The sequence below is a fragment of the Oryctolagus cuniculus genome, chromosome 4, assembly GCF_964237555.1.
Source record: "Oryctolagus cuniculus chromosome 4, mOryCun1.1, whole genome shotgun sequence".
NCBI lineage: Eukaryota > Metazoa > Chordata > Mammalia > Lagomorpha > Leporidae > Oryctolagus > Oryctolagus cuniculus.
Window position 1 is genome coordinate 79067230 of NC_091435.1, and position 27977 is coordinate 79095206.

At 54.9% G+C, this 27977-nt stretch overlaps 1 protein-coding gene across 2 annotated transcripts in view; it reads right to left on the bottom strand.

The window, feature by feature from the left end:
* Positions 1-10832: 10832 nt before the first annotated feature.
* SEMA5B (semaphorin 5B) overlaps positions 10833-27977 on the bottom strand; it is a 115565-nt gene continuing 98420 nt past the window's right edge. The window contains exons 6-22 of one of the 2 annotated variants that reach the window (XM_051818991.2): positions 27768-27866; positions 26698-26911; positions 25792-26077; positions 23856-23991; positions 22737-22944; positions 22411-22618; positions 16424-16541; positions 16117-16298; positions 14951-15094; positions 14660-14807; positions 14348-14573; positions 13998-14216; positions 13355-13525; positions 13121-13270; positions 12730-12774; positions 12139-12344; positions 10833-11964 (exon numbers count right to left, since the gene is read on the bottom strand). In XM_051818991.2, coding sequence (XP_051674951.2) covers positions 11806-11964; positions 12139-12344; positions 12730-12774; positions 13121-13270; positions 13355-13525; positions 13998-14216; positions 14348-14573; positions 14660-14807; positions 14951-15094; positions 16117-16298; positions 16424-16541; positions 22411-22618; positions 22737-22944; positions 23856-23991; positions 25792-26077; positions 26698-26911; positions 27768-27866 — 2919 coding nt within the window. In that variant the 3' untranslated portion in view covers positions 10833-11805. The remainder of the gene's footprint in view (positions 11965-12138; positions 12345-12729; positions 12775-13120; positions 13271-13354; positions 13526-13997; positions 14217-14347; positions 14574-14659; positions 14808-14950; positions 15095-16116; positions 16299-16423; positions 16542-22410; positions 22619-22736; positions 22945-23855; positions 23992-25791; positions 26078-26697; positions 26912-27767; positions 27867-27977) is intronic. The other variant, XM_051818992.2, reaches the window with a different exon arrangement.

The window sequence follows — 27977 nt, forward strand, 5'->3', positions numbered from 1 at the left end:
TGAGTTTGAAGTATGTGTCGGCCTGAGTGTTGTGATGCAGTCGCACGCTGTCCCCCTGTGTCCTACCCGGGACACAGATCACCCCCTTGTCACTTTCAATGGCCTCACCGCTTCCATTCCTCAGCTACTAGGAAAGCTCTCAAGCTCCCCTGGGGGAGCTCCAAGGAAGCCGAGCGAGGAGAGGACCGGTGAGAAAAGCAGGCCCTTGCCTCTCCCTGGGACCGCTCGGCGCAGGCCGGAAGCAAGCTCGGGGCCTTGACCGGGCCCCTCTGCACCCTCAGCGGTGAGGAAGAGCTTGGAGCACCTCAGCCCGCCCTGGCACACTTGAGAGTACAGAGACAGCAGAGGTGGGAAGCGCCTTGTTAGTTCTTTTCTTTTGGGGTTTATTTACTTATTTGAAAGGCAGAGAGAGAGTGAGAGAGAGAGAGAGCAGAGATCCATCTTCCATCCTCTGGTTCACTCCTCAAATGTCTGCGACAACTAAGTCTTGGCCAGGCACTCCCTTACGGGGCGTGGGCATCCCAAGCCAGCTGAACCCCTGCACCACGGCCCCTGCCCTCCTGTCTCCTGCTGCCAGTGACAGTGACCTTCAAGGGAAAGGAGCTTTCTAAAAAGGACAGCTAATATTTTACAGCCAGTCACCCTTTTAACTTTTTTTTTTTTCAATTTTATTCCATTTATTTGAAAGGCAGACAGAGATTTCCCATCGACTGATTTACTTCCTAAATGCCCACAACACCCAGGGCTGGGCCAGGCCAGAGGCAGGAGGCTGGAACCCAGTCTGGGTCTCCCACACGGGTGGCAGGGACCCAACTTCTTAAGTCATCACCTGCTTCCTCTCAGGACACACATCAGCAGGAAGTTAGATCGGAAGCGGAGGAGCCAGCACTCAAACCAAGCTCTCTACTGTGGGATGCGAGCCCCCCAAGCGGCGTCTTCATTGCTGTGCCAAAGGCACATCTTATGCCTTCACCTGCGACACTGGCATCCTATATGGGCAACGGTTCGTGTACCAGCTGACAGGCAGAGTTAGACAGTGAGAGAGACAGAGAGAGAGAGAGAAAGGTCTTCCTTCCGTTGGTTCACCCCCCAAATGGCCACCATGGCCAGCCTTGCACTGATCCGAAGCCAGGAGCCAGGTGCTCCTTCCTGGTCTCCCATGCAGGTGCAGGGGCCCAAGCACTTGGGCCATCCTCCACTGCCCTCTCAGGCCACTAGAACCAACGCCCATATGGGATGCCAGTGCCGCAGGCAGAGGATTAACCAAGTGAGCCCTGGCACTGGCCCCAAGCTACTCCACTTCTGATCCAGCTCCCTGCTAATGTGCTGGGAAAGCAGTGGAGATGGCCCAAGTGCTTGGGATCCTGCAGCCATGTGGGTGATCTGGCTGAACCTCTGGGTTCCTGGCTTCTGCCTAGTCCAGTCCTGGCTGTTTTGGCCATTTGGGGAGTGAACAAGTGGATGGAAGATATCTCTCTCTCTCTCTCTCTCTCTCTCTCTCTTTCTCCTGTTAGTTTTTTTTCTCATTGTGGCAACAAGTAACAATCTGAACCACTACTCTCTAAATTTCACTTGGTATTTAATAATTGTCAAAGTTCAAAAGTGTCTTAAATGTTTGCTATCAATTATACTCCTGACATCTCAATCCCAAATAAATTTTTAATTTGCATCTTACAGGAAACTTTAAAAATTAAAGTTATACCTTACTAAGTACATATTTTAGTGACAGAGAAATATGATAGGATGAACAATAAACAATTTTTAAGCTTAAAAATATATTACAGGGGCCAGTGCTGTGCTGCAGTAGGTAAATCCTCTGCTTGCAGTGTTGACATCCCATATGGGCACTGGTGCTAGTCCTAGCTGCTCCTCTTCCACTCCAGCTCTCTGCTATGGCCTGGGAAAGCAGTGGAAGATGGTCCAAGTCTTTGGGCCCTGCACCCAGCCTAAACTGCAGCCATTGTAGACATTTGGGGAGTGAACCAGTGGATGGAAGACCTCTCTCTGTCTCTCCCTCTCACTGTCTGTAATTCTGCCTCTCAAATAAACAAATAAGATATTAAAAATATATTACATTAGGACAAAATTCTGTGGGGGAAGGGAAATGATGGACAAGTTCCCAGGATAAAGGCCCCGTGCACACATTTTCCTGTTGTGAGAGAAGAACTCTTCCTGTATGTTTTCCCAATGCTGCACCGTGTAGTCTCTTGGCCACATTTCAATGAACAGTTTTCGTTTCTAAATGTCACTATTTCAGTGTGCCAGAAATTACATCTTTCACGGCTCTTAATTAGGATGAAAAATTCAACATAAAAACCGCGAGGCTGTAACTAAATCATTCAAAGTCCTTTCAGAAAGTATGTGGTAAAAAGGAATAATAATAATAATAATAATAATAATAATGGCAGCCCCTGCCCTGCTGCGCGGCGGTGGCTCTCACAAGAGAGAGAGTGGACAAAGCCTGCAGAGCCTGGGCCGCCCTCAGCGCCTAGATGGCCCAGGCAGACGCCAATGTGGCAAACTCTTCCCTTTCTCTAAAAAGGAATTTTAAAGTGGAAGAACACAGGCCCAGCCAATCGAGGACCTCTGTGACCGGGCACTTGGGTGGAGGGAGGCGTTGGGAGAGGCCACACCTGTGCGTGTCCGTGTTCTGCGGTTGCGGAAAGAGCGGCATCACTTCTGCCACCTTAAGAACAGCCCAGCCAACCCGCGCCCACCACTTCTCTCTGTCTCAGCCAGCCCAGCCTCTCTCCGTGTGGGAAACCCAGAGCCGCTCCTGACACCACCCCCCATCCCTCTCCCGAACTCTGCCTTTCAAATAAATATCTTTTAAAAAGAAAGGCATAGATGCTCAACTTCTACTAAGAATAGTCCAGAAGCCAGATCGATTTTGGACATTTTCCTGTGCTTTTTTTTTTCTTTCATTCTCTTAATATTCCTTATGACGTCCGGATCGATGGTGAGTTATCATGGATGTTGAACGTGATTTGATGACTTTTTCTGCTTATGAAACATTGAAGTAGAAATGCTGACTTTGTTTTTTAAAATTCATTTTCATAAGATGGGAATTCCCAAATAGAATTTATTCTTAAAAGACTCATAACCAAAATGGAATTACATACCAAAAATTAAACATAATTCTTAAAGGCTATTTTGTTTGATGTAATGAATGTGAGATAGACATCAAACCAGTTGACAAGTATTAGAATTTTAATCAAATCTCTGTTATTCTGCCATGTATTATTGAAAACTGTTTAGCATAAAGTGGCTCACAAGATCATGTTTTTCCTAAAGTTATTTAGTGGACATCGTCACTCAATAGTCTTTTTTAAATCTGTCATTTTCCTATTTGCTGTTTCAAAGTGTTGGGTTTTTTTAGCATAAAATTAGCAGCTTTCATGATTATCACTAATTATTGTGGCATTTTAATCTTAAAATACTAAATATACATTTGTAGTTCAACTGACTGTGAGGCATAAGAGTTTCATTTCAAGATTCATCTAGGGGCCAGCGCTGTGGCACAGTGGGTTAAGCCACTGCCTGTAATGCCAACATTCCTTATGGGCACAAGTTTGAGACTTGGCTGCTCCACTTCTAATCCAGCTCCCTGCTAATGTTACTAGGAAAGCAGTGGAAGATAACCCAAGTCTTTGGGTCCTTGTACCCACATGGGAGACCCAAATGAAGTTCCAGGCCTCTGGTTCCAGGGCTAACCCTGGCCATTGCAGCCATTTGGGACTGAACCAGTGGATGGATGGTTTCTCTCTCTCTCCGCCCCCCGCCCCAACCTCCTGGCCCCACAAAGCTGCCTTTCAAATAAGCAAATCTTTCTTTTTCTTTTAAGATTTATTTATTTACTTGAGAGGCAGAGTTACAGACAGAGAGAGGGAGAGACAGAGAGAGAGAGGTCATCCATCCGCTGGTTCACTCCCCAAATGGCCGCAACAACCAGAGCTGGGCTGATCCAAAGCCAGGAGCCAGAAGCTTCTTCTGGATCTCCCACACAGGTGCAGGGGCCCAAGGACTTGGGCCATGCTCTACTGCTTTCCCAGGCCATCATCAGGGAGCTGTATCGGAAGTGGAACGGGAGGGACACAAACCGGTACCCTTATGGGATGCCAGTGCCGCAGGCGGATGCTTAACCTACTATTAAATCTTTTTCTTAAAAAAAAAAAAAGAAGATTCATCTAGACAGTTATAGTGAGTATTATCTATTATGAAATCTAAATGATGTGTCTGTGTGTATTACTAATGCCAGTATGCTGATTAAATATGGTAATAACTTATGATATTGTGACTAGATCAAGCACAAGCTCCGGGGTACTATAAATGGCACTGAAATCGGCCTCAATATTTAGATGTCTAAAAGCTGAGATGGAGCCAATTCACAGATTTCTGGCTGAATATCAAGGCCCAAACCAAACTTTGTTGCCTTGTACTTGCATACATGCATCAATACAGATGGCCTCCGATTTAGATGGCTCCAATGGACGTTGGTGCCAAAACGATAGACACTCTGTAGAAATCACACTCTAAACATGGACATCCAGCTTTTCCCCAGGCTGGCTCCAGGCTGTGTGAGACTCCGTCACGTGATGCTGGGCGCAACTCCCAGGCAGCCCCACCATCACAAGGCAAAGCCACCAACCTCTACAAGGCTCTGCGTTGCTAAGCCACACTGCTCAGGAGGTTCTGTGGGTGACGGGCGTTCTCCACTTAGGATATTTCAGCTTACAGTGGCTTTATCTGGGCATGACCCCATCGTAATGCTAGGAGCATCTATATATACATACAAAGAATCTCCGTGGGAAATCCGCCCCTAGGCGATGCCAGCACTGCAGGTGGCAGCTTAACCCGATAAGCCACAATGCTGGCCCCCATGAGCTTTCAAAGAAGGAAATGTTCACGGCTGCAGCGTGTGGGGAAGGAATTCAGTGCTACCTGGTCCCCTCCAGGAGAGCTGCAAGTGACAAGCTGCCTCCTCGGAGCCAGCACCCGTGTGCAAACTGTTTCAAAGTCAACCGCACTCAGTGGTGTAAAGAAATAAAACAGGAAAATGGAAGGATGGCTAAGTTGTTGCCTGCAGCATCTACAGAAAAGCCTTTTCTCCCTCTTCCCTCACCCTCTCCCAGGGCAGGCGCTAAACAGGGCCCCAAGACTCAGGGAAGAATTGCTAACAATGCAGAGAAATACAATGCCACACGTTAAAGTCAGAATAAAACAATATACATGGTATGTCTTAATTTTATAAAACACTCTCAAATTCACACACAGCCATAGAAAAATGCCTGAAAAAAAAAAAACATTAAAATAAGGAGGAATGGAGCTGGCACTGTGACGCAGCTGGTGAAAGCCATAGCCTGCAGTGCCAGAATCCCATATGGGTGCCAGTTTAATTCCTGGCTGCTCCACTTCCCTGCTGATACACCTGGGAAAGCAGTAGAAGATGGCCCAAGTGCTTGGACCCCTGCACCCACGTGGGAGACCCGGAGAAAGTACCTGGCTCCTGGCTTTGGCCTGACCCAGCTCTGGTCATTGTGCCATTTGGGGAGTGAACCAGCAGATGGAAGATTCTTTCTCTGTGTGTGTGTGTGTGTGTGTGCGTTCTTTCTCTCTGTAACTCTGCATTTCAAATAAATAAATAAATCTTTTTAAAAAAATTAGCACAGGTCAGTATTGTGGTACAGCCACTTAAGCCACAGCTTAAGCCTCAGGGAGACAGATGATGGCTCAAGTGCTTCGTTCCCTACTATTCACATGGGAGGTCCAGATGTAGGTCTGGGCTCCTGGCTTTGGCCTGGCCCACCTCTGGCTGTTGCAGGCATTTGGGGAAGTGAATCAGTGGATGAAGGTCTCTCTCTCTCTCTCTCTCTCTTCCTCTCCCTCTGTCAACTCTTTCAAATCAATCAATCAATCAATAAATCTTAAGAAAAAAATTTTTGTCTCTCAGCTATTAGGGCATTTGTATACTCTTTTGTTTTTATTTTCCAAAATTTCTTTCATGAGCATGTGTCATGGCTATCATCAGTACAAAATATTTTTAATGTTTTTATTCCTTCTTTTCAATACTCAGTCTAACACTCAGTTGGCACCAAAAGCTCAGAGGCTTGTCCCTCTGGTGTTCCTATGATAAAAAGTTATGATGGGGCGAGCATGTGACATAATGGTTAAGACGAAGACACCCACATCCCATGTTGCTGCAGTCCCTGGGTTCAAGTTCCTGGCTGTTTCCCATCCACTTCCTGCTAATGTACACCTGCGGAGGCAGCAGGCGATGGCTCAAGTACTTGGGTTCCTGCAACTGCATGGGAGACCCAACTGAGTCCAACCTCTGCTGTTACAGGCATCTGGAGAATGAACCAGCAAATAAGAAATCTCTCTCTCTCTCTCTCTCTCTCTCTCTCTCTCTGTGTGTGTGTGTGTGTGTGTGTGTGTGTGTGTCTCCTTCTCTCTCCCTTTCAAATAAATACATTTTTTAGGGTTAAAATAAAGTGTGTGGGGGCAGCAGTGTTGTCTAGCATGTTAAGCCTCTGCCTGCAATGCTGGCATACCACATCAGAGTGCAGTTCCAGTCCCAGGTACTCTACTTCTAATCCAGCTTCCTGCTAATGTACCTGGGAATGCCACTGATGATGGACCTAATACTTGGGCCCCTGCCACACACATGGGAGACCCAGATGGAGTTCCTGGCTCCTGGCTTTAGACTGGCCCTTGTAGCCATTTGGGGAGTGAACAGCAAATGGGAGCTCTCTCTCTCTCTCTCTCTCTCTCTCCGTTTTTTAAAAAAGTTGTGATAGAAATATTTAATATGGTTACATATTTAAACATGATTAAATCCATGTTCATTGGTGAAATTACTATAATTATCTACATTTGCTCCGTAAGTCTTTTGTTTTTCCTAATGCTGATAATTAAGGGTGATGTGATAGGAATGGGAGGAAGAAAGGGATTCTGGGTGGAGGTCAAAATTCTATTTCTTGACCTAAGTCGAACTTACAAGATGTTTGCGCTCATCAGCTATTCTTTTGTTGTGTGAGGGTTTTCTGTATCTGTGTTTTTTTTTCCTTACAGAAAAAGAAACTTTAAATAACTCATGCAACAACAAAAATAATGCCTCCTTTTTATTTGCATAGTTTTCTTTGAATGCATAAAAACCCAAGAAGTTTTGTGAAATAAATTTTCATACAGCGTTCCACACAAACCTGAGCCATCACCCAGCAGTTCCACTCTCCCAGATCCCACGGGTGCTCGCGTCCCCTGCTACCACCCTTTCTATGCCAGCTCCCCTTTCTCCTGGAGTTCACATCCTGTGTCTCCTCCCTTGTTCTAGCGAAACAAGGCACAAGTGAGATACATTCTTTGAGACCCTGCATGTTAAAAATGTCTGTTCTACCCTCGTAGGACTCACAGGCTGGCTGGGTATAGGATTCACAACTCAGGGTGGGTGTCTGGCCTAGCGATTAAGGTGCCAGTTAGGGCCCCACCCCCACCCCCATCCCATATTGGAGTCCCTGGGCGCCATACCCAGCTCATGCTCCTGACCCCAGCTTCCCGCTAATGTGGACACTGGAAAGCAGCAATGGTGATGACTCCAGTGACTGTGTCCCTGCCACCCACAGGGGAGGCCTAGATTGAGTTCCTAGCTCCTGGCTTGGGCCCACCGCAGCCCTGGCTGTTGCAGGCATTCCGGAAGTAAGCCAGCAGATTGGAGCACCATCTCTTCCCATCTCCCACCCCTCACGACTAAATATCATTTTGTACCCTGGAATTTTTGAGGATAATTCCCACTGTATCCTAGCTTCATGTGTTCTTAGTAAGCAGCCTTGGAGCACTCACACTTCCAGTCTTGTCTGATGTTGGACTCTTCCTGAGTTTGCAGTTTTGCAAGGCTGTGTTCACAACAATGCCCCACAGTAGATCTCTTTCATTCCTGGTACTAGGTGCACCTTATCCATGGAGACCCACCATTCGGGTCCACTCAACTTTCTCAAGTATTCTTCCTTCGATGACTTCCTCTCCTGAGCTCACTCATGAGCTGTTAGACTTCCTGGATTAAAACCTCCGAATTTATCTTTCCCTTTCTATGTTCCACTGCTCTCTCTTTTTGTTCAACTTTCTGGGAAATCCCTTTATCTTTCAACCCCTTTACTAGTTTTTCCTTCTGTCGTATTTTTAAACAGCTGTGAGCTTTAATTTGTCCTTTTTTATAAGAAATCACACTCTGTTCTTGGTTCATAGATGCCCTTACTCCTGCAGAATACCATCTCTGTCGTCATTGATTTCTGGTTTCAGGCTCTCACATTCGACCTTCTTCTCCGGCACCTGCCACCCTTATCTGCCCCTCACATCTTAGCCTGACGCATGAAAACCCAGCTGTCAGCTCTGTGTGCAGAGCCCAACTTGCAACTCAGTGTCCTGTGCTGTGGGGCTGTGGTACCGATGACCAGCTGGCCCACTGCACCATCTGTGGGGTTGGCTTGTTTCTTCCAAGAAGTCTTCAAAGAACCCTCCCGGCCCCCTGCCAATCTCCTGCCTGGAGGGAGAGGAGGAGAGAGCAAACCTTGCTGCTAGCCTTAGAGTTAGCTGGAAAAGGCATTGGCCGAATCCCACGGACAATCTACTCTGTCCCTCAGCCGCCTCAAGGGGGCGCCCTTACTGCCTCTCTGGAGAGAGAATAAGGACCGGGACTCCGAGGTCTAGCAGCCCTTAACACAGTTCTCTGACCAAGCCATCCCTTTCTAGCCCCCACCTTCCGCCTGGTTCCTCCAATTGCTGATTCTTTCGGGCGTCGCTTGGGGGCTTAGTCTGGACCCATACGCCCTGGGCCAGGGGACTGCTTTACTCTGCTTCCTGTCTTCATCCACAGCCAGCCCTGCCATATCCATGGGTTCCAAATCCCCAGGTTTAACCAACCTTGGGTCAAAAATACTTGGGGAAAGATCCCGCATCCATACTGAACATGTACAGAGTTCTCTTGTCATCTCTCCCTCAACATCACCAAGTATCAACTACCTACATAGCACTGACTTTGCGTTGGGTGTAAGTAATCGAGAGATGACATAAAGTACCCAGTAGGATGTGCACAGCTTCTGTGCAAACACCATGCCATTTTATAGCAGGGCCTTGGGCTCTGGATTTGGGTATTCTCAGGGGTAGGGGATCATGGGCCCAAAGCCCCATGCATACTGAGGGACAAGTGTATCGGGATTTGGGATACATCCTAGTTTTGTTGAAAATAGTGGCAGAACTTCCATTTCTTATTTCTAGTTGCTTTTAGGTGACTTTGAGAGAAAGGGGAAGATAAGTCTTCACATCATCATTGAAAAAATCCCTAAGTCTGCCTTGGGCTTTTAGTTCAACTGTGACTGTATTTTCATATAGCTTTTGTGCCCTCTGGATTTGCTGCAATCAACATGTATGGCTTTGATGAGAAAATGCACACACACAGTTATTTAAATACTAAAGAACCCAAGAAGGTCTGGCACTCCCACTGCTCCATCTGGAGCAGGCAGCCTCCCTGCCTCTCACATCACAAGTGGCTGACACTGGCCAGAGAGCACCATGTCCTAAAGCCAGGGAGCACATCCTGGGGTCCCCTACCTCTATTCCACCTTGGCCAGAAGATGCTCGGGTTCCTGGGCTGGCTGCTGTACAGCCTTGCTCAATCAGGCCAGCTCAGACACCTGCTGTGTAGAGCCCCAGCACTCGGAGTGCACCTTTTCAGCAATGAGAATTCAATGTGTGTGTGTGTGTGTGTGTGTGTGTGTGCATGTGTGTGTGTGCATGGCCACCTCACCCAAAGGTGTACATGCCTGTTGACAACATTCCAGCCAACAGGGGGCGCTCTCCATGACCACTTCCTACAGACGGGTCCAGTCCCTCCACTGGACATACCAGGAGTGGCCCTTCTGAAGCAGACACCCTGGGCCCTGGAATGCTCTCGAACTTAAGGGCTGCACCATGTATGTCCAAGGGGATCGGAGACTCCAGGATCTAAAATGTCCTGCAGGCCCTCACGATGGACTCAGGAGGCTGGCAGGGGCCGGTCAGGAGCCTCCCCTGCACACGCACTCCCTCCCTGAGCTCTGACGGGCTCCACCTTGGCCCGAGACACCTCACTTGCTCTGGGCCAGCAGCAAGGAGCCCGAGAATGCTCGGGACCTTGGGGTCTTGCCTTCCAGGTGCCTTCACGCTTTAAACACTCCTGCTCTCCCACACGGATCGCAAGCTTCACCACCTGACCTACAGTCAGATCCCACAGGCACTCCTGGGACCACGCCTCCAGCCAATTAAGCCAGCAATTGCTCCCTAAATAGAACATGTCCGTCAACCTCTTCCAAATCGGCAGCATGGATTTGGTGGGTCGGGGCTGTGAGGGTGTCATCATACCGAATCCAGCAAAAACTCCATTAGGCTCCCCCCACCTCCCAGGGTTACTCATTTCTCAGTTTTAGTTTCAATATCCTCAACGTGAACCCTCATCACGACTGCACTGCTGGATTCACACATTCCCAGCCTGTAGCTGTCGCCTGGAGGAGCTGCTAAGCGGGTGGGCAGAGATGTCCAGCTGTGCTGCCCTTGGTGTACCTGTGTCCCCACTTGGGACACTTGAGGTATCTATCCCCAAGCTCTTTGCCACAGAGGGCTTCAGGCAGTATCTGTGTGTGTGTGTGTGTGTGCATATGCGCACTTGTGGAAGGGTGCCCTCTGTTAGGGTCTAACCCTACTCGGGTCACTTCCTGCACCTTGAGAAATCATCTGTTACCCCAGGGCACTGCTCTGATCGACCAGGCCACGGCACGAGGAGCCCACACACATGCACGAAGACAGAGTTACATTTGGAGACTGGACAGCATCTTTAATTAACGCCACAGCCCAGCACCCTTTTCGGCTGCTGTAGCAGATAGGGATTGTGTGCGTGTGTGCGCACACACATGTATGTGTATGTGCATGTGTGTGCATGTGTGTGTGTATATGTGTGTTCCTGAACAGATGAGGGGCCAGCAGACTCCCAGGCAGGTCTCAGCTTCCACTCCGGTGAGCAGCAACTGCAAGACAGTCTCCAGGGAGCCACAGAGGCCAGAGCCCTGCCTCCACGGGCCGGGAGCCTTCCTTTCTCCTTGGTCACCTTTTGTGGATTCACAGGGGGCAAAGGGTATGGCCTGTGCCAGCCCAAAGGAGAGGGCTTCTCAGCCAAGATCAGCCCCCAGTTCCCAGTCCTCACTGCCTCTGACCAGAGGGATGTCCCTGGGGGGAAGTACGGACTGCGAGGCAGAGGTGGGCAACCTGGACCAGCCCTGCTCCTCTTTGTCACACTGGGGCAGCACCACAATGGCCCAGCCCTGGGCAGAGATCCAAGATCTACTGGGCCCTTGAATTAGTTCCTTTCAGGGATAATCAGGATGTAGATAACCAGGCCTTTCTTAGGGCTGGCCAGGGAGGGCCACACTCAGCTCATGGTGGCCACAGGAAGTCATTTCCAACCCAAACCTAAGAGACTGCCCTTTGGCCATCTCCACTCTCCAATTCCTCACATGCCAGGAGGTCCGCAGCCCAGACATGGCAGGGGAAGGGTCAGCACAATGGTGGGTCGCGAGGAAGCCATGAGAGACCTGGACTGAGCCGGCCCTCGCCCCCATGGTCACTGCCAGCCAGTGCTCCCTGAAGTCAGATGGACCCCCACGGGCAAGGCAGCAAGTTCTTGGTCTAGTGCCGAGGGAGAAAAGCAAACTGGCCCCATGGTCCCACTTCCACCTGCTCTGTGCCTTATGAAGGCAAGGAGCCCAAGAGCCCAGGACGGTGGTATCAGCTGTTGGGAAAGCACCGTTGTCCAGGTGAGGCTTCGGGTCGGAAGCTGTGTTTGTTCAGCGGGCTTGGGTAGTAGGTGGTTGTGTACACATTGGTCTGTTGCAATGGGTAGAAGTTGGCTCTGTCATCGGGGATCAAATTATTCTTGTTCAGGGTCTGTGTGGGGAGGAAGGGACAGAGAGCAAGCGTGAGGGCAGAGACAGGGCAAGGATAGCAAGAGTGCATCTCGGCATGGCATCTTCCCAAGTTCCCTGTCCAGTTATGCCCGGCTTAGCATCAGGGCCAGTGTACCCTTCGCCCTGCCCACTGCCTTCGCAGGATGGCCCTCACCTTGAACTCCATGGGTGTGTACTTCTCGTTCTTAGGGGTGCCCCCACCCTTGTAGTGCAGGTGGTTGGGGGTGGCGGGATGGACAAGTGTGGACTCCTGGGACTGGCGTTGGCAGTGCTGGCAGGACAGGTACACAGCCAAGGTCAAGAGCCCGGAGCCCAGGAAGCAGGAGACACCGGTGACCACCAGGTGGATGAGACTGAACCCTGCGGGCAAGAGAGGCAGGTCTAAGAAAAGGGTCACCATGAAGCAGAGAGACTCCCGGCTGTCTCTCTGGGGACAGAAACAGCAACAGGACATTCTGGGACATCAAGGAAAGTGCTCTGAGGCCAGAGGCCATGGAGCCTTTTCCAGGGATACCCTGGGGCTTGCATCACGGGACTGCAGCTTGAGGTCTCTTTCTTGAGACACAGTGATGACGGCATCCTGGCTGGGGGCATGGGTGCAGCGACCCAGACCCCTCTCCCTGCACAGCCTCAGAGCTGGGGGCCCTCAGCAAGGCTTGGCGAGTACGGGTGGGAGACGGGCAGACTCCAGGCCGTGGAGTGAGATGGAGGAGGCGTAGAATGCCAGCGTCTGAGGTTCTCTCACCTGCACAGCTGGTGGCCTCCTCCATGCTGGAGGCAGGCAGGATCACTGCAGAAAGACAAGTGGAGAGGGTGTGAGGGGTAGGGGGGGACAGAGAGAGAGGTCATCGCCTTCCTGGGCTGCATGCATCTCTGGGAGGAGCCCTGGGCCCATGCTGAGCTGCAGGACTGGGCCTGGGCCCTTCAGTCTCCTCTGTCTCCCCCGATGCCCTCTCTAAGAAAGACTGTCCCATTTGCGGGGGTGGGGGAGTGCCAGAACCCTGAGTGTGTGCACTGAGGCAACGATATAAGTTCATTCGTAGTGTTCCCACCTCCCCAGGTGTCAGCCCGCGCCTCCCAGAATGCAAGCCTCAGAAGCAGAGGGTTGGTAGGAAGGAGCAGGTGCGATGACCTACCAGGAATCTCGCCGTAGGGGCAGGGGCGGCTCTGACTGCTGTTCCCAGCACAGGTACCGGGCCCGGGTGCCAGCTCCTCACAGTGCCGGCTGCGGCTCTGGGCTCCATCCTCAGCGCACGCACCCCACTCGGACCATGGCGACCAGCCTTCTGTGGGTAGTGGGTGGGATGATGCTGCCAGCCCCAGGAGGGCCCCAGTGCACTCCCCAGCCCCGGGCTGCGAGCACCCAGTACCTGGGCAGGCCTGCGTGGCACACAGCGCCTCTTCCGTGTGCAGCCCGAGACAGACGTCCTCGCCAGGAGAGGGTGCGGGGCTGGTGCAGGAGCGAGTGCGCTGGTAGTGGCCCCCGCCACAGGAGGCCGAGCATGGGGACCACGAGGTCCAGCAGGACCAGGCTCCCCGGACTGCAAGGGGATAGAGTACGTGAGGGCAGTGCCAAGAGCAGGCAGGGCTCAAGAGTCTTCCTGTCACCCCATTGGCTAGCACCGACCTCACCCACCCAATCCCCACGCTACAGGCCACTGTTAGGGCGAGCCCAGTACAGCAGGGTGGCAGGGGAAATGCAGGCAGCAGCAGGTTCATGTGCACACACATAAACAGAAAGAGAGAGAGAGGGAGAGAGAGAGCGAGCCCGAGCCATTACAGCCCATGCCCAGCTCCTCAGCTGGCTAACCCTTTACCGGGGAGAAGAAAGTGACACAAGGCAGGAAGAAGGGCCCCACTCCAGCAGAGCAGCCACTGAGTCCAGGGTCAAGGCAAAGCTGCTCTGGGGGCCCCTGCGCAAGAGGCGGCAGGGAGAGAGGCCCCCTGGGTACGGGGGTCTCTTGGGTGCAAGGTCTCCCCACCCCCCATCAGAGTCCTTGGGTGCAGGGTTACCTGGGCACGCCTGAGGGTTGCAGTCCTGGTACTCGGCGGCGTCGCCCACGCACGGCAGACCTCCAGCGCGCGGCTCGGGGTTCGTGCAGGTCCTCTTGCGAACGCGGAAGCCCAGCTCGCAGTCCCGGGAGCAGGATGACCACGGGCCCCAGGGCGCCCAGCCCCCGCTCAGCGCGTGCGGGCCAACGTTCCCACTGCGCAAGAGGTCCTCCACCAGGGCTGGGGAGGGAGGGCGCCGGTCTCAGCGAGGACGGCCTCCGCCACCCTGGCCCTGGCCCTGGCCCTGGCCCCGGCCCCCGCCTCCCGACTCGCCTGCCCAGCCCCCGCCGCCATCGCTCCGGGGGCGGTACCGTCCGTGTCGCAGGCTCCGGAGCCGTCCGCGGGACACGTTCTTGTCTCCGTCCTCCTCCTGCCCAGCTGCAGGCCGTGCGGGTCCGGCAGGGGCGCGCGGCAGGTGAAGCGGAAGCGCTGCTCCTGCCGCGCCCCGCCCGGCGTCACGTTCACGGGCAGCCAGGGCGTCCAGGGCGTGTTGCGCCGCACCTCGGGGCAGCCGTCGGGGTTGCACGTCTTGAACTCCTTCGGGGTGGGAGCGGGCGGGTCTCAGAGCCCCGCGCTCCTGGCCCGCCTGCGCCCTCACGCGCCCTCCCGCTCCCGGGGCTCACCACGCCACAGCCCGGGCAGGAGTCGCCGTTCTCGCAGGCCCGCCGCCGGGACTGCACGCCGCCCCCGCAGTCGCTGCTGCACTTGCTCCATGAGCCCCAAGAGGCCCAGAAGATGGGCACCGGGCAGGGCGTGTGTTCGTTACAGAACCTGGGAGGGGGCGAGGAGCCGTCACCGGGCGCCGCCTGTGGCCCCTGCCACGAGGTCACCAGAGAGCGTGGGAGATGCCAGGCCGCTGGCTCGGAGGCCTTGGGGCAGGCCTGCCCACAGGACCCCCGCCCTGGCCCACTCACCGCTCCTCACGGCTCTTGCCCACGCAGATGCGGCCCCCGTGGCGGGGGGCAGGGTTGCTGCAACTCCGCTGGCGGACCTGGAAGCCGATGCCACAGGACGTGCTGCACTGCGCCCACGATGACCACGGCGTCCACGCCCCATTCCTAGTGGGGAGCAAGGGGACAGAGACCAGTGGGCGCCTGGGTCCTAGCTGCTTGAATCTAGCCTAAGAGGCATATTGTGGCCTTGTCACGTTGAACCACGCAGCGACAGAAAGCGTCAGCTCCTAAGCAGGCCATCTCAGGCTGAGCCTCTCAAACACACAATGAGAGCCTCCTTCCACATACCAGGCTGCACTCAGGGCTAACGACACAGACACGGGACATGGCCCCTACTCACGCTGACCAAGGCCATGGTCACCTTTGTGGCTGGACATCCTTGCACCCAAACCCACCTTCTCTTTCTCCCTGGTCTGACCCGTGCACCTGCTTTGCTCCAACTTCAGACACTGCTCATTCATGTCTACTTTGACATCAATTTCAAATTCAAGCTTTTTCACATAACCCTGAACACGCTACTGGAACCTTCCTTTATCATTAAAATAGGGTAATGAGTGTGTTCCTACCCCATGAGGAAGCCACAGGGTTAAGTCAGCAAGCATATATACCATGGTCACTGTCTAGAATTATGAGTGAGCTGCTGCCACAACCATCTAATGACAGCCCCAGGCAGTGTGCAAGCTCGGAGTATGCGCATACCCCCTTCATCTGTCCCAACCACTCTGGGGTGGGTACTGTGGCCCTCAGAGACACTCGGGATAGGCGGCTCAGTCCAGGTGACACCCGCAGACTGGGGGAGTCCAGGATGGGCACAGCGCCTGCCCGCCTTGCCAGGCCCCCATGCTGTCCTTCATGTCGGGACAGTGAGGTTAACCTTTTATCTGGGAGTGACTGTCATGCCTGCAAGAGCCCCAACAGGCGGACAGAAACTTCTCTCCCACAGTGTGCCAGTGTGGGGATGCCTCCCCTACTCCCAAGGCTCACTGGCCACCTATTCACTTCCTGGTTGCACTGCCTGAAGTGGTTTCCATCCCCTGGTGCAAACATGTGGGCGGGGATGCCTCACTTCCCCAGGTCTCCCCACCCCAATCCAAGGCACACACCGTGCAGGCCCTGTCCTCACACACCTGGAGCAGTTGGCGATGTGGATGGCTGGCCCCAGGCAGCCAAGGCCCCCACAGCGAGGTTGTGGGGAGTCGCAGGATCGTGCCCGACACAGGCAAGAGCCGGAGTTGTCCCCATCTAAGTGCTCACATGGTTGCCATGGTGACCATGGGCCAAAGCCTCCATCCCGGGTCACATTCCGCACCTGCAGAGACACACGGTGGGGGGGTCACACAAGGCAGGTGCAGAGAGGGCACGAACCCCCCAGGGACCTTGAGGATAGCAACGGGGAGGCCTGAGGCGGGGGCGGGGGCACGAAGGAGTTCTCACAGGACACGCCGTGATGTTCTGAGTCCAGAGGCTCATGTTGGAACTGTCTTCAAGCGTGCTGCAACGTTGCTGCTTCCCGTCCCAGCCACAGTATGGGTCTCGCGCCCCCAGACACGCCCTGCCGGACAGAAGTGCTGAGACTCAAGCCCACTGCCTCCCCAGCCTCACCTGCATCACGAGCACGCACCGGACACTCCCCTCTGGGCAGCCCTCTCCATCCAGTTGCCCTGTGTGATAATAATTGAGCTTCCTGAGCTCCAGCTGTGTGTCAGGTGTCCGAGGTGCCCCACCTCTGGGCTGGTCTCTCTGCAATAGCCTAGCAAAGAGGCACATGCCCAGACACGCCCTCGGAGCCTCCTCTTCTCACATTCTAGAGCTCCTGTCTTCCTCTCCTTCTGATGAACTCATATAGTGTATCACATGTTTAACAAAAAATTTCAAATGTCCACTACTAGGGCTTCAAAGAGGAGAAAGACTCCGTGCTGATTACGGCACCAGGATTTGCTGTCCATTGCTCAGGGAAGGGAGCAGCAGCTCCTGGAGGCAGAAGGAGGGCGCCCCCCAACACCCTCAGAGCCCACTGCCAGTCCCAGGGGATACCTGGATCCCTTCTGTCTCCTTTCTCCGCTTTTACCTGCTTCTGACCAAGTCAGATGAAAGGGGTCTGGAGACAGCACGCGGGCAGGGACTCAGAAGTTGGAAGACAGGAAGCAGAAAAGGAGGTGCTAGGCTGCAAGGCAGGTGTGGCTGACTGGTGGGGAGTCCCCACCATTAGAGATTTTCCCAGGGGTCCGCGGGCCAAGGTGCCATACAGAAGAGCTGGGAGGCTGCAACTGTTGGAGTCTCCAGCAGAGAGCTCCTCCTGCCTCTCTGCTTCTGGAGAGTCACCTGTCTGGTGAGTTCTCTGTTTTTCAGGCTCCAGAAACAAAGGAGACTTGACAGAGCAGAGTCTTCTCCTTGATGCTGGAAGGGGCGGGAGCACACAGCATTGCCCCTCCCTCGGGCCCACCATGACCTTGTATAGGTGAGGTGATGCGTGTGAGCGCACCACGGCGTGCCCCAGGATCCCCAACACTCAGAGGCTGCTGGCAAATCTGTTTCTACTCTGTTCACCTGGGTCCGTGTGTGAACTGTCCAGGCTCTTACCGGGGAGATGAGAGTTTGCTGTGCGGGGCTGTCGTTGGCAGACCCTGTCCCACTGGACGTCCTGAGACCAAATACGTGTGCACAAACAGTGCCACAACCCATGGTCTCCAGACCCTGCTCGCCGCCGACACTGGGCAGAGAAGACTGGGCATTGAGCCAACTGAACTTGTAAAGCCCACTCAAACAAACTCAAACTGCAGAGGCAGCCGATGGGGCATTTTACAAATGCGCTAACTAGAAAAATAGTTTGCTATGACTAGTAATTAGCAGTACCAACAAATAAATGTCTCCCTATCAAAAACTAATGTCCACTGTGGGGAGCAATCCGGACTGGACTAAGTTACTCGAATTAGGACTTATTCTATGCATCTGCTCTCCCACAATATGGCGCTGGGAGAGAAGTAAACAGCTTCCGCACAGCTGCCTCCAGTTCAACCAATTAACTGTAGGACTTGCTCCTGATTGGAGAGCAGCGTACTCAGCCGAGTTGGGATTGGCGGAGGAGGACTATAAAGGAGGAGAGAGACGGCATGCACCAGGAACATCTATGGGGAACATCTAAGGGAACCCGTGCAGCCCCCGAGAAGAGCCGGCCGGCGGAGTGCCGCTCCCCTGCGGAAGTGGGGAATGTGGCCAGGGGGAACTGCCCTTCCACGGAGGTGGAAGGGATAGTAGCCAACCCGGGAAGAACCAGCAGCAAACCCGGGGAGGGCCGAGCAGACAAAAGAACAGCGCAGGGTCCTGTGTTGCTCCTCCACGAAGAGGGGGAGCGACAGTCCACCAGCAGAGAAAATGGCTAAGGGCAGAACATGGCAGAAGGTTCCAGAGGAATGATATCTGCCTCTGGCCACTGCTTTCATCTAGGGCTTGACCAATTCTAGAGCAGTAGTTCCCAGTCGTGACCGAGCGTGAGAATCTCCTGGGCCTCTTTTAAAAAGGTTTATTTTCTTTTCAAAGATTGATTTAGTTATTTGAAAGGGAGCACTATAGAGAGAGAGAGAGAGAGAGAGAGAGGAGCTCTTCCATCTGCTGGTTCCCTCCCCAAATGGCTGCAATGGCCAGAGCTGGGCCAATCAGAAGCCAGAAGGCAGGAGCTTCTTCTGGGTTTCCAATGTGGGTTCACTCCCCAGGTGCATCAGCAGGGAGCTGGTTGGGAAGTGGAGCAGCCAGGACTTGAACCAGGACCCATGTGGGACGCCAGTGCTGCAGGAGGTAGCTTCACCTGCTACACCACAGTGCCGGCTCACTTTAAAAAGTTTAAGCAAACCAGACACAACCCCTGCTCCTGCCACCATCCCCCAGGATCCAGGCCTTGTGAACTGGAACAGGCCTCAGCCCTGGAATCAATCTTCTATACTCTGGCCAGATAATTCCAACGGGTAGTCATGATTGACAACTTCTGCTGTTCTGGGGCCAGGAGGTGAAGTGCTTCGTCCTTCCAATGCATGACGGGACAGGGAAGGAGGAAGAAAAATGCAGGGCAGATGATGGCCCCAGACTCCCCAGCCCAGGCCCTCTCACCATCTCCACCACTCCTGCTCTCAATCCAGTTCCAGAGGAGAAACAGGACAGTGGATTCTCCATGGAGAACCTGCCCCTGCCCCTGGAAGCCTGAGGTGACCTTGGAGCTGTGCCTGAGCTGTCTTCGAGTGAAAGCTGAAGGGGACCCACCACTGCCCCCCCGGCCCGGGAGACGCCATATCCATCACTTATGGCCAAAGGCCATTTTAAAGCTTACAGAGCAGGCAACGCTCTTAAGAAATGAAAGCTGCAAGCAGAAGAGACTGAAAGCGCATCTCTGACTGCAGAAGTGGGTGGCAGTTTAGAGTTCTTTTCATAAAAGGAGCCATCAGACCGATGATATATCACCATGTCTTTTTTACTGCGCTGTCACAAGTAGCCATTACAAAAGGGAACGGTTTCATTCTGTAGGCTGGGACAGAGACAGATGTGCAAGTCCTAAGCAGGCTCCGTTTAGCAGCAGTCTCACGACGGGAGCTGTCCAAGGTGGAAGGGGCAGTCCAGGAGCTTGTGAGCGAGTGGTCATCATTACTGAAGGCTGCGGAGGCTCCCGGCTGCCCAGGCCCTCAGCCAGGAAGGGCGGTCAGAGATAAAGGCCTCATGCTCACAAGACAAGCATGGGCATCCGTGAGTGAGCTGGAGGAGAGGGGTCCCTGGGGACAGAGCAAAAGGCTGCGAGAAGGAGCAAGGGAACGTTCCTGCCCACAGCCCTCCATTCTCTGGGCTCCTTCTCAATGAGCCCTGGTCTCTCCAGCCATGCTCCTGGGGCTGAGGTGCGCCTGCGTGAAAGCAGTTGGCTAGAGGGCCGGCACTGTGGCACAGCAGGTTAGGCTGCTGCCTAGGTAACAGTCTTCTATCAGAGTGCTGGTTCGAGCCCCAGCAACTGTACTTCCCATCCAGCTCCCTGATAATGGGAAAGCAGGCTTGGGCTCCTACACCCATGGAGGAGGACCCAGATGGACTTCCTGGCTCCTGGCTTCAGCCTGGGCCAGCCCTGGCTGTTGTATGGCCATCTGTGAAGTGACCCAGTGGTTGGAATATCGATTTCTCTCTCTCTCTCTTTCTCTCTGACATTCTGCCTTTCAAATAAATAAGATAAATGTTTAAAAACAGCAACAAAAAATAAAGAAAGAAAAAGGCTGCTTGGAGACAAACCCCTGGATCATAGACAGAAGAGGTAATGACCTGATGGGGCCTCTGCTTACCCACCCTCATCCTCCTGCCAGCTGAGTGGACTGTCACAGGACACAGTGAAACCCTGTGACAGCAGCCCCACCCTAGTGCAAATTCCAGAGTCCTTAGATGGGCAGTTGGCTCGCGAACTCCTAGAGTGCTTGATTGGTAGCTGCATGTATTTGCTCAGTTACTGCATTAACCTAGCAATAATAGAACCTTGCATTTTTTTGGGGGGGTGGATCTAAGTACAGCTTTGTGGCAGGGTTATCACTGTGGGCACCACAGGCTCTGATCTCAAACTTGGGAAACCAAGTTGGACGGAAGCATCCCAACTGAACTTTCCCGCTTTGCTCCAGGGTAGAACAGCAATGGGCACGCCTTGCAGCCTTGCCGCCCACGTGCACAGCATCTCGCCTTCCTCTGCTTCCACTGCAGACCCCACGACTTCATATCTAGCTCTTCCTGGTGTCCATCCTCACGGCGGTGTGCTGCTCACTCCGGATTGATCTTTGTGAAACTTCTTGCCTTGCTGCCTGTGACCCCACTCCCTCCCTCTCCGCCCGCTGCAGTGCCCCCAGCCACAGCCTTCAAGTTCAAATCCTCCCTTGTCATTCACGGCTGCCCTCCGTCTACTTCCTGGCCCTGTTCTCCATGCCTCCCTGACACAAACTCCCCTCTGGTCAAATAATCTGTCAACTGAGGGATCCCTCACGGGGGGGGGGGGGGCTCTTTGTTCCCTGGGCTGGGCGGGGCTCCCTCAGATGGCATAAAAACATCCTGGGATGCTGGGTTTTGCCTTTGAAGATTTACAGCCTCTTGGAGAACAAGACGTTTGGGAAAAGTTTAATAACAGCACAAGAGTTCAGGAAGAATGTAAGAAATGGGGAAAGCTGTCAGCAGTTAGCCGGTGATTCACTGCCCAGCATTGCTGTCTGTTCAATGTCACAGATCCTGAGGCTCCAGAGAGCCCAGGAGGCTGGGGGGCTCCTGAATGTGTTTGGGGAGATAAAGCAGGAATAAAGACACTCGCTGCCACCTGTGACCTGGGGATCCGGCACTCCGCGAGCGCTCTGAGTCCTAACCTCACAACAGCTCACCATTTGCTCCATCAAAGTCCCTCCCACCCCACTTCCTGGAAGAGACAGCAGATACTCAGAAAGGTTAAGTCGCCTGCTCAGTAGCTGAACGAAAGCCAGGTGGGTCTAATTCCACCTGTCACCCCCCGTGTCAGATATCGACTGGGGTCTCCCTCCTCCACCACACACCTCGAACTTCGAGGGAAGTTTCAGGCCCACTCATCTTGCCTCCTTGCACATCAGCAACCCTGCAAAGTGTCCCCAGATGGCAGGGCTTTGTAAACGTGGGGCGTTTCAGTGGTGGAGCCATGAGTCAGGGCTGAGACGCTTGTGTGGTTCCTCTGCCCAGCTCCCAGTGCAGCCCGCAGGCGCCGAGGAACGACCCTCGGCAGCAGGAGTGCCATTTGTCCCCCAGCTCTGGAGGACAGATGGCACAGAGCGTGGGGGGGGGGGGACTCTGTGCAAAGGTCACAGAAGCCCGAGTGGTTGTGGCTGTGCCAGCTATTGACAGTGACACAAAGGAGGTGGTGCAGCCTGGCCTGGGGCGGCAGGAGACCGGGCTGCATTTCCACCTGGCCTTGGTGTACCCTTGCTTTCCCCTGTCACCCTGGTGTCCCTGTTGGCAAATGTGTGAATCCACAATGCAGCTCCTCCACTTGGTCCCTCACCTCCACCGCACCCACCCCAGCCTTCTCTGCAGCTTCTGAGAGAGGAGGGAGGAGGAGCAAAGGCTGGGAGCTGACTCCAAGCATCATCTCGCGTCTGCTCTCACCTCTGGGCAAGAAGTGCTGTGGTTGCAAAGATAAAGCTCTCTCCTTTGCAGGGGCCGGGCCCATGCAAGTGGGTCAGAGACGTGAAGGCAGGGACCACAGCCATCACAATCTGCTAAGCACATGCTTCCCCCAGGCACACATAAGTGCTGCACTCAGTCCATCCCAAGGAACCCCCACCCCCACCCCAGACCCTGCGAGATCGCTGGGGAGGCAGAGACCAAGGATCAGAGACAGTGGCCTGGAGACCTTGCTGGGGCCCGCTCTCCCGCAGCCGCCCCCGGAGTGGCCACCTTACCCCTGGCTGCGGTAGGCGGCGCACCTCTCGAGCGGCACGCGCAGCACGCCCTCGCTCAGCCCCACGAAGAGCGCGCGTGCGCTGTGCAGGATGCGCAGGCTGCGCAGTGGCTCACGGCGCCCGGGGGGCAGCACGTGCAGTTCTTCCAGGTAGCAGCCGCGCAGGCTGCGGCTCGACGTGGACAGCGCCTTCAGGATGGTGCCAGACTCTGGGGGGAGGCAGAGGAGCGGGGCAGACGAGGGTGACCCTGAGGGCCCCCTGGGACCTCACAGCCCTGCCTCTGCTCCCCACCCCGCTGCAGCCCAGGCTGGGCCCGGCCGCCTCACCGGTGCCGATGTAGAGCACGTGGTAGAGCGTGTCCTTGGCCTGCACGAGGTCCACCACGAGGTGGGAGAAGCGCACGCTGTCCTGGGTAACGCAGGGCTCGGGCGTCACCGGCTGCACGGCCTCGCTCATCAGAAACAGGCGCTGCGCGTCCTGCAGGCTGCGCTCGGTCAGGTTCTCGTTGGGGCCGGTCTCGGGCAGGGTGCCGCACTGCGGCGGGAGCGGGGTCACATGCGCCCAGGCAGGGCGGCTGCCAGACCACGCCCCCCACCCGCAGTGTCCTCCCTGCGGGGTCCCCCTGCACCCTTCCCTGGGAACTAAGTGAACTTGGGGACGAGAGACAAGGGAACTTCCAGGGCTGGGGACAGCAGAGGAGACTGGATTATCTGTAACCAATCGTCTGAGTGTGGCCCTCAGTGTCCTGTGACGTTACGTCACAGGTGAAGACTGTCTTGGCTGGTGGGGTCAAGCCCTGCCTTCTTCCTGTGTCCCTACCACCTCAAAGTTCTCATGATGTCGGAATTGAAGGGGGCGGCTCACCCATATCCTGTGCATGTCAGACTGCACACATCTGCAGGACATTACGCGCTCTCCCTAGCCCAAGGGGGTTGGGTGCTTTGCCCCAGGTCGCACAGAGCCAGGCTGGGCTGTTTCGTGGGGCCGCACAGCCTGAGCTCTTTCTCAGCTCTGCACCAGCACCTGGGAAGCAGCCTCCTCTGCCCGCTGGCGAACCCCTCCCTCACCGTCAGAGCAGGAGGATGCTCACTCTGCCCTTGGCTGGGCCCCGGCCCTGTGCTGGACACCCTGCAGGCACACTCCAGAAGCTCGTTCAGGGCTGTCCTGGCTCCCTATGCGGTATGGAGTTCCCACTTCCCCGCCTCCCGGCAGGTGTCACATTTTGAGATGGCTCAGAGTATGCGCCCCTGTTATGCCTCCTGCCCACTCTTTCCTCCTCGCTCAGGGTCCTAGAAGTTACCACCCTGTTAGAGAATTATTGCAGACCCCACAGATGGGTGAAGGCCTCCTGGGACAGGTCTGCACTGAGCAGCTGGAACTGGCTGTGGCCGGGGAGTGCAGGGAGAAGCAATGTTGTGAAGGGAGAGGCAGAGGCGGAGAGGTACCTGGAAGTTGGGGAGGGGGTTGGCGATGGGGAGCCAGGCAGCCCTGGGGTTCTCCTGGTAGCGAAATGGGCCATTGAATGCCTGAGAGATGGCACTGAGGTTGAAGGCGCAGACGGCAGAAGCGGCGATGCTGTTTCTGAAAGGCAAGAGATGGTGGAATGCGCCCCCCCCCCCAACCTCCGGGGACCCCAGCACCTTCCTTCGAAATTCTACAGCTGTCACAAGGCTTATTAAGCCCACCCACCGGCCCTGGGGCCTGGTGCACTGGAGGGGAGTCAGAGAGGAGCTGGGGGCCTCACGATCTGCAAATGCCTTGGGAGAGAACCCCTGGAACCCCCGCTCCTGGAAGAAATCCCCTTCACATCACAGCTCAGCCCGATACACACAGCTCTGTACTGAAGTCTCGTGAAAGAATACTTCCCTTACTAAATTTTGATTCCATTCCATTCTGATGGATGTTAACTGAAAAGCTGGTTGCTAAACTGCAGGTCTGTGCTATAGCCTGCAAGGCCCTGAGCCCAGCAGCTGTGAGACTCTCCAGTCATGTCTGCACAAGCCCGATGTGAACGGCTCCGAGAGATGACAGCGCCACACCCGGCGAGGCCAGCTCTAGCCTCGGCCTGTCGTCCAGCTCTCTCCACCGCTGTGTGACCTCAGTCCCTCCCATGCCCTCTGGATGGGGCATTGTCATCATGGTGGTCTCCCGGCAGCCTGTCCCGCCTGCTCATCCATTCTCCACACAGCAGCCAGTGTGAACCTTCCAAGTGCACGTCCAGCCTGCTTCCAACCCTCTGATAGCTTCTCCTTGCTCTTGGATAAAGATCAAAGCCCTAGGGCAGTCTACAAGGTCCCTGGGACACAGTGCCTCCAGCCCTACCCCTTCAGTCTCCTCCTCACCCTCAGAGCTCCAGCCAGACTGGTCAGTTCCTGTAACATTTTGTCCCATCCCAAAGAGCTGTATGCATTGTCCCCTTGGAATAGACTGCTCTCCTCCCCTGGTTAATCCCCACTCATCCTGTAGCTGTCACTTCCTTCATGCTGTTAGAGCATCTCCTCCTAATGTCCTTTCCTTTGTAGCATTTATCACCATTAAAAATGAGAGTTTAATACCCACCCCCACTCTAGAATGTAGGCTCCTTAAAGCACAGTCACATCTGTCTTTGCTCACTGATTTCCCATCCCCCCACACCCCAACAGGATGCCCACCTGGCATGGAGCAGGTGTGCAATAAATGAACTATTTCCAATCCGCACTGATGGCACCATTTTCTCTTGATGCCCCCTTAGCTACTCGCTACTGCCCATCTTCTGGAATTAAGGGCTGGGCATGCCAAGTCCTGGCCAGCCGGTCCTCAGCCCACGGCCTGTGTGGGTTGTGCCTGCAGCTTGGACAGCCTCTCTGCGCCCACGTGCCAGCCTGCCTCTCACCCTGCTCATGCCCCAACACCGTGCTTGCAGTTGCTCTGCCCTCACCCAGAGCCTGCGACCTGGGGCCCATGGTCAGCAAGCACCACACTAAGGCTCATAGGTTTCTGGGGTCTTCACGGGGAACTCCAAACAGTGTGCCGTAAGCAAACGCTTTCCCTGGGCCCATCCGGATGACAATCCTCCACATGGGTTAGCCTCTGTCCAGGGAGGAAGGTGTTGTGATCTCGAGGGGGGGGGTCGCTTTTCCCCACACTCAGGAAACACAGGCTCTAATGCCCTGCCTGTGTCTTGCTCCCGCAGTGTAGACGGGAGGGGACAGCTGGGTAGTCAGAGCACTCTGAGGGTTAGATTTAGCAAAATCGTGGTGTGCTGAGCTTGGAATCCCTGCCCCAGATTCCGTGAGGGCTGCCGCTATAGACAAAGATGGAAGGGCTGGGAGAGGGCCCGGCCAGAGCGCGCTGCCGTGGGACCCGACTGACGCCGATGCCGTGCAGGGGGCAGGGACTCACACGTTGGTGGTGAAGACGCCATAGATGAGGTCCTGCTCGGGCAGGTGGAAGGCACTCTGCAGCTCGTTGTAGTAGAAGGGCACCTCGCCCGGGCGGGAGCAGTTGAGCCGCGCCTTCATGAAAGTGGTCCACGTGTCCTCCAGCAGGAAGCGGCCGCCCACGTCGTTCTTGCACACGCGCGCCACGCGCGAGTACACCGTGCGCCCACAGTCGTGCTCCACTGCGTTCTCCCGCAGGAAGAAGTAGGCAAACAGCCCGATGTCATAAGCTGCCACGAAGTTTGGCTCTTGGGGTGGGAGTGGGGGTGGGGGGCAGAAGAGGCACAAGGGGTGGGTCAGGCCGGCAGGGAGGAAGGGGGCGGAGTCAGGAGGACGCCAGGACTTCCGTTTTCCCTGCGTGGTGACCTGGGGGCTCTCGCAGCCCCAAGGGCGGCTGCAGCACCGTCCACCTGTGCTTCAGAGTACCAGTGCGCCCTGCGGATCAACCCATTGGGTCCTCACAACAACCTGCACCCATATTACAGACGACACCATCACGGCACGGGGAGGTCAGGCACCTGCTTGGGCACACAGCCCGTCAGCAGAGAAGGATTCGACCCGAAGGAGCAGAAAACTCCAACTCCGCCACGCTCCTCTTAGCCCCCTCTCTCCCATATGCTTTCCCCTAGCCAACCCCTAAAGCTCTCTCCCTCTGACAGCCTCCCTCTGGCCCTTGTCCCATGCCCCTGGGATGGCTGGGATTTCCCTGGGGCTCATCTGGGCTTTGGGCAGACATCTGCCCTGCTCTGGACCCCTTCCTGCTTCCTGGAGCAAGTGCAAGCCCTGTCAGAGGCCAGGCAGGGAGGGAAAGCAGTAGGGGGGCCAGAATAGCCCCGCAGAGACATACCCGGGGGGGGGACCTCCTTACCATTGAGCCACTTGGAGTTGTACTGGGCAGTGCGGAGCGGCGGCCCACTGCCCAGGCTGCGGTAGATGGCAGGGTCCCGACCGGAGAAGTCAATGACCGTGGCGGCGTAGAGCTCGCCCTGGGAGGAGATGACGGCTGTGGAGTTGTGCCGTGGGTCATAGGGGCAGCGGGCCACCCCGTTGATCTTCTCCAGGGTCCGGCTGAGGTTCCCCACCTGGGGACGACGAGGTAGGGGGGAAGGGGACAATTCCCTGAGGCCCTGTGGTTGCCAGCTCTTTCCTCCTGGGTCTCTGGTTTCTCTCCGCCTCTCTCCTCCCCCACCATCCTCACTGCCCCCAACCCCATCCCTTGGAGGGAACAGCCTTCATGGAGGGCATGGTCATGTCAGCTCCATCTTCTCCCCAGTCAGAACCACTGCTGGTAAGGTAGACCAGTAAGATACAGGAGGCCCAGTGCAGTGTGAACTGGAGATGAACAAAGAATAATGTTCTAGTATAAGTTTGTCTCAGATGATGCGTATGATATACTTAGGCTAAAATATCATTTGTTGTTTCTCTGGAATTGAAATCTAGGCATCTTTAAAAAAGAGTTTTATTTATTTATTTATTTATTTTGGAAAGGCAGAGCAATAGAGAGAAAGAGAGATAACTTCCCTTAACTGGTCACTCCCTAAAATGCTTGCCACACTGGGGCTGGGACAGACTGAAGCCAGGAGCCAGGAACTCCATCCAGGTCTCGCATGTGAGTGGCAGGGACCAATCCACTTGAGCAATCACTGCTGCTTCCCAGGCTCATTAGCAAGGAGCTTCGTGGGAAGTGGAGCAGCTGGGACTCAAACCAGAACTCTGATGTGGGATGCAGGTGTCCCAAGTGGTGTCTTAAGCCACTGCACCCCAACACCTGTCCCAGGCATCCTTTTTCTGTTTTGGTTTTGGGTTTGGTTGCTTTTGTTGTTGTTGTTGTTTTGTTTTGCTTTTTGCTGACTTTGCAATGCCATGCCAAAGCTGTGTGACTGGATGAGAGAAGCCCCCAAGTGTCCCCTTCCGCCTGTCCCACCCTGAGCTGCCCACCTGTCTGCTGGTGCAGAGCGGGGAGAAGGCATTGGTCCCGCACAGAAACACCTTCCGGCCGGTGACGAGCAGGACTCGCACGTAGTTCTGACACTCCTCCTGAGGGGCGAAGCCAGGTGACCGAGGGCGCGGCTCCCGGGGCTGGGGCTGGGGGCCGCCCCTCACTGTGCAGGTGCACATCCTCCAACACAAGCCTCGGCCCACAGCCAG